The 12,535-nt window shown below is 39.8% G+C and overlaps 1 protein-coding gene across 1 annotated transcript; it reads right to left on the reverse strand.

Annotated features, from left to right (window-relative positions):
- Positions 1–768: 768 nt before the first annotated feature.
- On the reverse strand, positions 769–2,963 carry LOC146315292 (putative C-type lectin domain family 20 member A). The gene is made up of 3 exons (XM_084736041.1): positions 1,692–2,963; positions 1,440–1,531; positions 769–1,314 (listed from the first exon to the last, which is right to left on the reverse strand). The coding sequence occupies exons 1-3, from the start codon at positions 2,011–2,013 to the stop codon at positions 1,186–1,188; spliced, it is 543 nt and encodes a 180-aa protein (XP_084592167.1). The 5' UTR covers positions 2,014–2,963; the 3' UTR covers positions 769–1,185.
- Between the last annotated feature and the right edge of the window lie 9,572 nt (positions 2,964–12,535).

The raw sequence follows: 12,535 nt of genomic DNA on the forward strand, positions 1-12,535 counted from the left end.
TAATCGTGTAGCACAGCTTTGTCAGTTTTTCTCCTATAAGTATAAATGTAAAAGTTTGCACACCTGAATGACCTTTCATGCAGAACAGAACCTGATTCAGTTTTGCAGAGACCCAGGAGGAGCTGTAACACCGTCTGTAGGTCAATCCCAATATAACATTGAACAATGACTACACTGATGGCAAGTCTTAAGACCATCCACTTTGCAGAAACCTCATTAAGGTTGAGTAGAGGTCAATGCATACATGATATCACTGATACACTGGTCTGCAGACCTAATGTGTCATGACTGTACTTACATGAAAAAACTCTACTACAAGTTAAAGTCCTGCAATCAGAACCTTTCATCAGTAAAAATAAGTTTTATCAGCAAAATATACTTAAAGCATGACAAGTAAAAGTACTCATTATCCAGTAAAATGTTAACTGTCAGTCTTAATTATGATGGTTTTGGATGAATATTACTGTAATGCAAACACAAGAGGGCAGTGTTAAACTCTGAATGCCTGAAAGAGCTCAGTTTATGCGCAGTTTGAAACAGGATGTGCTGCTTATACTACACTCGTTATTCTCACCTCCTGCATATTCTTCAAGTCTTGTATTAAGGTTTGGATTGTTGTGTGTAAATGTAGTTTTATCAGACTGGTTCACAAACTGGAAACCTGAAGCCACATGAAGCCACACGTTTTATTTTGAAGAGAATTATGTTTCATTAACACACTTCACACAGTAATATTGATGATAGGGGACAAAACTCTTCTATGACAGTCTACAACAGTGGTTCCCAAACTTTTTTCCTTGGAGCTCCCCAACAACCTCAGTGCAGACAAAACCTTGGGGACTCTATGTGATCTTTGCCACCCCCAAATTCCAGGCTGGGAACCACTGGTCTACAGGATGCATTCAGGATTCTGGTTCAGCACTCAGTGATAATAGTTTACTGTATGTATCAGCAGATAGAGAATCAACCTTCACCATGGATTACAGATGAACACAAGTACAGCTGGATTTAAAGGGACTGTAGAGCAACAATAAATGTGTTCTGATTTTTAAAAAATGCTAAGTGTCTCAAATTAATGAGAAAATGAACACTTTTCTGTTGTGTTTTAATGTTTTCACCAACTATATTCTAACATGTATAATGTATTTAGAAGAAAAACTTTTTCCCTTACAGTCCCTTTAAATTTCAGAGCTCAGTCTTTTCTTTTTTCTTCTGAGAAGTTTCTCCCTCCTTGTGGAAGACTTTCCCATCCGGCTGCTTTCTCCACTTCAGGGTGACTCCACTCACTCCTTTCTCCTTCAGTCTGTCCTCAAACTGCATGGGAAACACAAGAGGCAACCAGTTTTAAACATTTGTCAAAATCTACATTGTTTGTTGGACAGCACGTTGTCATTTGGCCTCACAGAGAAACAAAACAAAAAAGACACACAGAGACTCACCTTTCTGAGGACTTCTGCTTGCACAGCAGGGTCATTCAGGTCCATAGAGGAGTCGCTTCTTATCTTCACCTTTACTATCTGCCTCTTGATTGCTGCATAGACAGAAAAAGAAAAACGTGCAGTGGAGTTACTTTTGTGATACCAAACTCATAAAAGTAAATGAGCACCATGTTTTAGTGCAGTTTAACATCATTTATTCTAATTCAATGCAGCTTTCTCTCTCCTCTCTCTGAAGGACAGTAAACTACTCACCAGGAGGTGGAGGGACGCTGTGGCAGACAAATGGCAATTTAGTTTCACAGGAACGAACCGTCCATTTTCCTGAACTCTGCAGAGCTGCAACCCCACATACGACACTCTTTGAGGCAATTGGTTTTGGACCCATGAACCAGTATCTGAATGAATAGCCACTCCCATCAGACCAGTAAATGTGAGGATCTCTGAACAAGCCAATCCATGACCAGGCTCCTGCTGGCACCATCCTCTGGACCTCCTGGTTCTGAATGTCATTCACCACAGTGGCCAGGTCTCTGAAGTTCTCCCTGCAGTACCTCTGAGCACTGGACCAACTCATACGCTGACTCACAAAAACAAATTCAGGATCCAGCTGTGTTCCTGCGGTGAGAGTTTTTAAAAGATGAATTGTTGAGTTCACATACTGAATTTTGAAATAATCTTTGTCTCCAGATCCAAAGATGCCTTATTATATTCTTACCGTTGTAACAGAAAAATGAAAGCTGCGCAGAGCAACTCACATCAAGCCACTGTGCAGTGTCTGCAATGAACACACAAAACTCATCATCAAAGTGAAAACTTGGTTCACTATGATACCATCTCCTATATTCAGCTCCTCTCCCCGTGTAGCCATCTGACCACATCCAGTTGATTTTACTGTACAGACCGATCCAGACCTCAGAGCTGTGGCCAGCAGAAGAAACTGTGCTGAAAAGTTTGTTCATTTCGTCAGTGTTTTCAATGGTGGCCAGGTCTGTGTATTTCTCTCTGCAGTAGGTCTGAGCTTCAGCCCAATTCATACTCTCAGAAACAAAGTGGTACTGATGGCATGTGGAGAAGCTGACCCACCCTGAGGACGACAAAATTTGTTCAAATCCCAAGCATCCAGGTAACTGCTCAGTAGATCATACTGAGTAATCTTAGTAATGTGTATATAAACGTAATCTGAAGCGTTGCCATTTTTTCCCCTCAATTTCCACATTAATATGATGTAATATATATGTTAATAAGCACTGTAAAAAATTATCAAGGAATTCACTGACCTGAGAGACACAAGACACCCAGCAAGATCCTCTCCATCATCCTGCTGCTGTGGGCTGTGTGTGTCAATGTGAACAACTCAGAGGAAACATTACCTTTATATTTCTTTAGTAATGCAAATCATGAGAAATTAAACAAAGCTTCCCTGTTCTGTGTTCCTGGCAGCACCCCGTCCTGGTGCACTCTTTATGCAAAAAGCATTGTCAAGACAGGCTTTTTGTACAAAAGGGGCCTTTTGGAGCCAGTTTTTTTTTTTTTTTTTTTTTTTTTTTTACACCATTGACATGAACATGGTGTCAGTTCACATAAATGATCAAGAGTATATATTTTTTGAACATATGTTGTCAAAAGCACAAGGCTATATGTCTCTGAGGATTGAGGCAAAGAAAACAGCACAAACAAGTGGTTGTATAACTGACAAAAAGGAATTTTGTCATTAAACTTAATCAGAAGTAAAAGAAACAAGCAGAACAAAAATGGGAAGAGGCAGGTATAAAATACTATATTAGAAATTTAATAATACAAAAGTTATTATAGGTATATTTGCCCTTTTCTGCATAATCTTAAGTATATTTAAAATATATTTTTAAAAGGTGTTCTTCTTCTTCTTCTTCTTGTCATGAAGTTAAAAAAAAAATAAATAAATATACTAATTCTGGAATACTTAATACAGAATTTCAATGTACTTGAAGTCTACTTTATTGTAGGTGTATTGTAAATTGTATATTAGTGTACTTATAGTACATATAGTGGTAAGTTAGTTTACTCTTGAAAAGTATAATTATTTCCATGTCCTTTGTCATTTTGTCATACATTATTACTACGGGTGTGTATCTCACCGACTGAGACGATTCGATACGTATCTCGATACATGTTCAACGATACGATATATTTTATAAATCTTTAAGTGGCCGACAATTCGGTTCGATACGATTCAGCTCTGTCACAATACGATATGATACAAGACAATGCAATGTGTCAGTCTTTACATTTTGATTCAATAATGTTACATTTGTAGAGTGCTGTTAGTTGCCAAAAAATCCTGATAGTTTTTCTAAATATAGTAACAATAGTGACAGAGAGAAGGAGACATTACAGTGATGTTTATATCTTATTATGAGTCTCGTGTAAATGAGATTAGATAAATGAGAAAATTTAAAACTATTTAAAATATCAGTATTTCTGCAGTAAGATGATCTGCTGCTCTGTTTCATATTTCATATGAAAAGTGCTGTGGTTTTGATCAGTGTGGAGGAAGTGATGCTCTGTTACCTGATCTCACAGTGACATGACGTCTCTGTGGTTCAGACTCATGTCTCTGTTCTCTGCTGTCAGACACGTTTTGCATAAATGATCCGCAGCAGCGTTTCTCATCTTTCTTATGAAACCCAAACTTAGTCTACACACTTAAGCATTATGGAAGTTTGGTGGTGCGACGTGGTACAATGTCACTTCTGTTGCTGTTTTCAGCACCGTCTGTTTTGAGGAAATGAAGAGGAGACACAGGAGAGGGAGGAGGGAGCGCTTGTTTTGTGAGCAGTGCAGGCAGAGACAGCAGGAGAGAGAAGACGGAGGAAAGTTAACAATGGCAGTTCATTATTATCACAGTTTGATTTGAATTGTCCTCACTGAGTATTCAGGGTTTAAAGCATTATTTGGCTGAACTGATTGTGACTGCCAAGTAATGTCTCCCGTTTTTCAGTTTAGGTCATTATTGATCTGATCTTATTAATCAACTATTAAGTGTTTTTTTAAGTAATTGGAATAAGCCAAGAGTATAACTGAGCACACTATTACTACAGTAAGAATATAATATAATAATATTTTTTATGTACTTATTACACAAACAAGGTAAATTTTTAATTTCACCAGTCAAGCATGTATATTAGTACATACAGGGCGACATATTTTTAGTGTGTCAAGTATACTTGAAGTTGTTCAACTTTAGCACATTAGTACACTAAATATACTTCCAACTGTGTTTTTCTACAATTTAATTACTCAACTCATACAATGGAAAGTTATATTTCAAAACAACTATACACCAATTAAATGAATAAATACATTCTAAATATACTTTTACTTCAAGCTTCAAGCTTTTTCGTCGTGTTTGAGGTTGTTGTTGTTGCTCTGCTTCTTCATGTCCTTGTTCTTCGTCTCGCCCTCTGACGAACACGTGAGGTATGAGTCTCTGTTTTTAGCCATAAAAGAAAAAAAACAACTCATAAACATAATAACTGTAAATACTGTAGCATAAAGTTAACTCTAAATTGAGTGCACCAACACATATAAAGCTGCAGCTACATATTTTCGTTGCTAGATGTCGCTGCGCTTTTTGATGACGTAATTTTTGTGCAGGATAAAAGCCCGATGAGTAAAACTATTCCTCGCCGGGTGCGGTGGCGCGCGCCTGTAATCCAAGCTACTGGGAGGCTGAGGCTGGCGGATCGTTTGAGCTCAGGAGCTCTGAGCTGCAGCGGACTATGCCGATCGGGTGTCCGCACTAAGTTCGGTATCGATATGGTGCTCCTGGGGAAGCCCGGGACCACCAGGTCGTCTAAGGAGGGGTGCACCGGCCCAGGTCGGAAACGGAGCAGGTCAAAGCCCCCGTGCCGCTCAGTAGTGGGATCGCGCCTGTGAATAGACGCTGTAGTGCAGCCTGAGTAATACAGCGGGACTCAGTCTTTTTTACGCTTTAGACAACACACACTATCAACAGCAATGTCTGCACAGCTTATAACAGCTTCATCACTGCTGCTTTATTATCTTGTTTCCATGAAAAACCTTCATAAATCAGCTCAGTTTGTTTGTTCTACAGCGACTCCACCTGGAGGAGAGGAGCAATGACCACCAGTCACACCAGTCAATGTAACACCACACATACAGGAAGTTAACAGGTTTTCTTTACATGATTGAATAAACTTGATTGAGAGAAGAAAATCCTCCAGGAAAAATAATCAGACATACAGAACATTTAACACAGTGTTTGTGTACCTCAGCTTTACAAAACATATGAATAAATGTTTCTACTGTTTTCCAGTAGATTTTCTATTTCCATTTACTGTCATTTCCACAATACAATTAAAAAAATATTTTTAAAACGTTCTAACCATACATCAAACACACATCATCAACAGACATTGTGTGCTGTTTACAGAAAATGATAGATTGTTCTTTGCATTGGAGTTTGTGTCTGAGGTGCAATTGTCCATGTGGCCACCAGGTGGCTCTGTTATGTCAGGCTTCGTCACAGAGGCAAACAAAACAACTAAACATATACACAAAAGGCAGAATCCTCATCCGTCTATGTTTTGACTCAGGCGGTGGGGGTGTGGAGACCACCCAGCTGAGTATACTCTAAAGCTTTCCACAAACACAACCCTGCTCAGGTCACTTGCTGAATTTGGTTCCCTGCATCTTGACTGGCAGGCTGGATTAACTCAACTGAACAACTGTGTAACCTCCCAGGACCCCAGCTGCTATCAGCATTTCCCATGATGCTAAACTCAGTCCAGGCCATATAGCAGAGACGAATGACCCTCTCACTCTGCACCGGATACTAGGAAGTAGATCCACTCGTGTGCCACTCAGGACAGAGTCATGTCAGGGCATCACGGAAGGCTGGAATGACTTTTTATCAGCGGTCAAACAAGACAGTAATTCGTCATAGCCTATATTTGTTGAACAATGCTATTTGCTTGTGCGTGCAGCAGTAGCAGTAGTGTCTACTTTAGAAAACCCTGCTCATGTTGGGCACATGCAGCTTACGCAAGGAAGCCACTTATAAAATTAGATAAGACTTTTAGTCACACTTCATTTTACAGTACATGAATAAGACATAGCAAGCAGTACTTTGAGAGGGCAATTAGGGACAATTTACAACAGAAATGTACTGTAAACTAAAGTGTGTATTATTTCCCACTGTTAGGCCCTTATTAGACTTTCTTAGAGGATATCTAGATGCTATGAAGAGAACCATAATGTCCACCTCAGCAGTGAATTATGTCAGAGTATCATGGAAGAAAAGAAGGAAGACAGTGAATCATCATGGACTATATTTGTTGAACAATGTTATTTGATTGTGCATGTAGTGTAACTAGTGTCTGCTTTCAAGAACTCGTGTTGGGCACATGCAGCTTAGTCATGGAGGTTAGTTCAGTTGCACTTCAGTTTACAGTACACTAATAACATTTAATATGTCATACTTTTTTTTTGTTTAAACAAATTAAACAAAAGCTATTTTCCCCTTTTACAGCCTTATTAGATTTTAACCAGGAACCAGCCAGAGAGGGTGTGTCTCAAATAGCAGATATGTGAGCTTACTTTAATTTACAGTGCAGTTCAGTTGTAATTACCAGGCCTGGGTAGTAACAGATTACATGTAATGGGATTACATAATTTTGGTACAAAAAATAGGTAACTGTGTTACATTGCTGTTACAGAGAAGTTTTTGTCTAATTTGATACAAAGTACTTTTTGTTACATCTTATCTGTATACTGTAAAATAAAGTACTGTGTTGTGTTTTTCATAGTGATGAATTCTATTTAGCGGCTCTCCTTCTTGTATAACATCTTTCATATCATGAGCCATTTGACCCGAGCGATACATGTGACTCCCAGGAATCACTAAATCAGAAGTTCAAACGCAGACTGGAGATGTGTCACACTGATACAGTAGATTGTCCCCCCCACCCTCCCCTCCGTCTCGGCCCAAGATCCTTGCCAGGAAAGTGTAATAGACAAAATGAAGTGACTGAACGACCTCCGCTGTAGAAGCAGTCCTGCAGGAGCGTCTTTTATGTATGTATGAATTCTCTGGTTGAATTTACAAATTATCCTTTGAGATGGAACCAACTTTGCTGAAGATTCCTTGAGAAAAGTCCCTGGCCTTGTTCTGGCCGCTCTACGCTGCAACATTTAATTTGATTCCTTGTGACACGTCGTCTGCGAGGGCCAAGTCCTGTGTGTCCTGGAAGAGCTTCCATCTCTCCTGCATTGTGTGTGTGTGTGTGTGTGTGTGTGTGTGTGTGTGTGTGTGTGTGTGTGTGTGTGCGCGTGTGTGTGCGACTGCCAAGTCCTCTACAGATCTCATATTCAGCTCACATGTTTCCTGTCCCAGACGACGACTCAGCCACAAACCCCCAGCAAAGCAAACTGAGGCTGGCTGTGTTTACTGTCTGCATCTCCACTTCTCACCCTAATAAATAATATATATTGCTAAACTCGATAATAATCAATAAGTATCATGTTATTTGTTTTCAGAAAAAGATTTGGAGGAGTTTGGTTTATCTCACTGGGAGATCTTTGCACTCAAATGAGCAACAACTACTACAAATTTTATATCTCAAAATCAAGACCATATTTCGGCAAAAACCCAGACTTCCTGTCTTCCTAGTCTCAAAGAGGATGTGACCATATGTGCACTTCTTCGCTCCAGATGTTGATCCATGGGAATCTGGATGAAGGCACAAAAAGCGTAAATGAACATTTGCCATTAGAATAATGAAACTGAAGGGAAATTTGGATTTGTGCCATAAAGCAATTCTTTTTTTTTGTGCTGTAAAGCAGCACATCAAACTCCTGCTGGCACGATAGAATGAGGCTGCCATTGTTTCTAAAGACTGGCTTGTTTTTACTAGTTTTAGTAGTGACTATGACCTGATATAGCTTTTTTATTATTTTCTTATTTTTAAACTTCTGGCGGGTCCAGTAGTTTCATTGTCAGGGCTAACAGAAATAATCTGTTAATTAGGCTTTAGTTGGATGTTGCATTAGAGTAGGGGGAAGAACCACAATCCACCAGCCCTCTGTGGGCAGATCAGTGGTGGCTACTTCGAAACAAACAGCTCTTTTTACTGAATTCGGATTGACAAGTCACTGACTCATCCCTCCTACTTGATAATGGCTAGTGCCAATGGCAAAGCCAAGGTGACTATTGTGCAACTTAACTGTGTTTCTGGAGACGTATCAAGTTATTTACTTTATTAATGTTGCTCTCTGAGAAAAGCAACCACTCCATGAACGAATGTCAAAACACCCATGATATGACTTGTTTTACTATCAGAATGTGATTTATTCAGTCTGATAACATTTGGAAAGTCTAAAAGAGTCCATGACCAAAATTAAAACCATGAATTAGCCAGCTTGGCCAGCGTGAGTCTATGGTGTGCATGCTCTATGTGGTTGGTGAGGGATTCGTGAAGCTCTGGGTGACTAATATGGAGACTTGAATGACTTGAACGTGACTCTTTTCTGTGAGTGACTCATAGAAATTTGAGTTAGTAAAGAGTCGAACCTCCTAACTCCATTATCATATGATCTGCCTGTTTCAGTGAGACATTAGTGCAGAATGTGGAGGCTAGTGCATCTTGTTCCATCTGCAGACATCCTTTTTGTTTGAGCCAGCCGGTTCTCATTCGCAGCTTGTCAAATACTGACATTTTGCCCCTGAAAACTGCAGCTCATACAGATGTGCACTGCACCCATTGTCTGTATGAGATGCACCAGGCGTTTTATGTAGTAAAAAGAGTAATACAGTCAGCATCTAGAGGAGGTGGGTGGATGGATGGCTCAAACAAACACAGGACTTTCACCCAGGAGACTGGGATTTATGTCCCATGTGAAAACCAAAATTCACATTCACATGCAACTAAATGTTCAGAGACTTTTATTTTCTGGACTTGCCGCTAGTGAAATTTAGAGTAAACGGCAGCATGCCGTAAATGAGCCGTACACTATGATGGACATTTTAATTCATGAAACCTTTTGGGAAATATACTCTTATTTTGTTAAAGCCACAGTGAGCCACTGGAGAGGGACAAAATAGCTGCGTGCATCTCCGGAGCCTCAGGTTGCTGTAAACATACCCCAGTAGTTTTGTTGCCTAAACCTACCCAAACTGCAACTGTTTGACAACATTAACCACATATTAAAAAGAGTCATACAGCTGCTAACTTGTGCATCAGTACGAGACTCAAACGGACAGAAACAAACTGCTGATATTTGATGAGTTAGGATGAGAATGGGTTGCAGCCAGCCAGGCTTGAGTGCACTACTCTACATGAGTACACAGAAAAAATACGACCATCTCAACCCCACTAATGCACACATCCCTGTTGAGCCATAACAACAAGTGTGTAATGCAGCACAAACCAGCACCGCACAGTGTATAAACTTTGGCCCTTTTCTGTTCCTGTAAGTTTCCATCTTTCTATTGTTAGGCTGCAGCGAGAGTCAGAAGACCTGGAATCTTCTGCAAGCATCTATCATCAGTGGGTTGTTGTACAGGGTGTAAAACTGGTGGACAGGACAGGAGATGTAGTGATGTCTGGAGGTTCAAGCATTGATTTAGTGCATGGATCTGATTTCTGAAAAGTACAATAACAGTTTGTGATCCAACGTGATCATTAGAGGTCACAGGTTTGATCAGTGCAGCTGTCAGTGTGTTCTATTGAATTCTCACTGAACTGTGAGCGAATATCTTCTTACGTAGAAGAGTAAGTAAAATGTTAAAAATATTGTAGATACAATTCATCTCAGTTTCACTTTCTGTATTACACACACGTGCACAGACACACACACACATAAGCTGCGGAGGACACACACATGCCAATACAATTTGATACAGCGTGCTCATGTACGCACACACCACATACTAACCCACCTCTCCTAAAATGTACTTGCGAGAAAATGACATGCAAGTCATATCACACTGGGTTCTCGGTTTCAAACACCACACACACACGCACACACATATGTGCCCTGGGTGCACACAGGCCTCTGTGTGGTTGTGGCTGTGTCCAGTATGGACACATAGAGGAAATTCTTCCCTCCCAATTTCCCGGGACTGAACTGGGAGTGACCTGGTTGGCAGACACACAGCCTCGATGGAAGGAATGTAACTCAACTCCCCCCGCCTGCCCCTCAACACCCCCCCTCATCCATCCAGCAGTCTGCTGGCCCAGCTGTGTGAGGATAGAGGGAGAAACATACAGAGCTGTAGGATGAGAGGGATGTCTTTTATCTCCTACCAATTCATGAAATTCCTCTCTATACTTTGCTGAAAGTTCATCTTTGAGGATTCTGGCGTGTGTTCATTGTGCAAAAGATTCATCGTCTCTGGGTGTCACTGAAACGCCAACAGACGGTTTAATACATGTGTTTTTTCCTTGTGTAACTCAGAAAGTACTTCCAGTCCCACCAAAGCAATAATCATGAGAGAAGCAACAACTGAAACAGGAACAAAAGGGCAGAAGCATTAACAAGAGTTGGAAAAAGTGAAAACAGACCCCGTGGGTCTAATTATAACCTAAGAAGAAATACTGTATTAAAATAACTGCAAAACAAGAATAGCAAAAACACAGAAAAACAACAGCAACCACATAATCATTCATAACTCAAAACAGCAATAAAACAACAGCAGGAACAGTAACAGAAATAGCATGTTAAATTTAACACTAACCTAATGTCCAATGCCTAATGTCAAATTCAAATTAAATAAAAGGTATCATACAAAATATCTGACTACAGCCAAGCTGTAAATATATGTGAAAATATAGGAGAGACACAGCAGTTTCATACATATAGGTAGGTTCAAGGTGCTGTACATAGAAGTAGCTCCAACACAAGTTAAAACACTTAACACAATTAAAACAAGCAAGATAAAACAAATAAATATATTAAAATATAAGATAATACATTCTAGAGCAACATAGCTTTAATTCAATCTCCAAATGCTCTAATTTAAAGCTATTTCTTTAACAGAAAGTATATCTACCAATACATGACCGACTCTGTCTGTCAGCTAACTGAATGTTAACCACGAAGTGTGTCCCAAATCCACCGGACGCGGCTGCATCACGTTACAGCTTTGTCACAGCTGCCAGGGATGATTCTACCTGCTGTGCCAACATCTCACTCAGGTCTCTGAGCCTGTAAATAACTTGTGAATGGATATAAGTTACTATATTTATTGACAACTGTAATTGAATTAATGTTTAAAGTGGCACTAATAAATATTCTCATATATTCATTGATTGTATAATGTGACAGAGTGTAAGAGACAGGGGCGAAAAAAATATAAAAAAATCTTTTAAGATTCAACTTCAGATTAATGTTGTTTAAAGGACAACTACTACAGCTCTGTAATAGAACCACAGAGCAAACAGTTACCTACTTATCATTTAAAGGCTCACCAATTATCTGGCATGAGGGGCCGCCTGTGTGGCACTGCATGCGTTTTTCTCCACTGGAGGGCACCCTCGAGCTCTGACTGTCAAAGTGGGGGCCCCCAGGAAATGCCAGGGGGGCTCAGCAAAATGCTAAAAAATAAGATGAAATGATCATTATGTGAATTATTCTAAAATATAGTTTCCAATAATATATAACATATAACAAATCTTTGTGCTGTGCCCCTCTTTCTATTTGGCTGACAGTCAAAACATCATTGATCACATCATAAGCTGTCAGTGTTGGTCTTCTACCTGACATCTCCCACAAAGCTGCCCTCCTCCTGAAATTTAGTGCTAAATCACAAATATGGACACATTTTTGAAAATGAAAAGACCTGGCGAGCTCACCAACTGCCCAGCTGACAAAAGCTTGGCTGCAAAAAAATCTGAACAACGCCTGGCCAAATAAAACCTGCAAGCATGATGCAGAACACACAAAATATGGATTTACTGCCACTCGTAACAAATGTGTTCTGGTTCGAGACCCTCTCAAAGAAATATTTTAAACCGTCTAAACTTCAGCGTCACTTGAAACAAAAGTGCCGTACAAAGGCCGAAAAAACAGTTGACTGGATTTTTGAAGACATTTTG

Source organism: Lutjanus erythropterus, chromosome 14, assembly GCF_056507025.1.
Source record: "Lutjanus erythropterus isolate fLutEry1 chromosome 14, fLutEry1.hap2, whole genome shotgun sequence".
Taxonomy (NCBI): Eukaryota; Metazoa; Chordata; class Actinopteri; order Lutjaniformes; family Lutjanidae; genus Lutjanus; species Lutjanus erythropterus.

What these genes read in the sequence shown, in the direction of transcription:
- LOC146315292 (XM_084736041.1), bottom strand. Translation starts at nt 2,013, where the DNA reads ATGAGTTGGTCCAGTGCTCAGAGGTACTGCAGGGAGAACTTCAGAGAC. An exon ending in CAGCGTCCCTCCACCTCCTG is followed by an intron (nt 1,532 to 1,691) that starts GTGAGTAGTTTA and finishes CTGTCTATGCAG; the next exon opens with CAATCAAGAGGCAGATAGTA. An exon ending in AAGCAGAAGTCCTCAGAAAG is followed by an intron (nt 1,315 to 1,439) that starts GTGAGTCTCTGT and finishes TTTCCCATGCAG; the next exon opens with TTTGAGGACAGACTGAAGGA.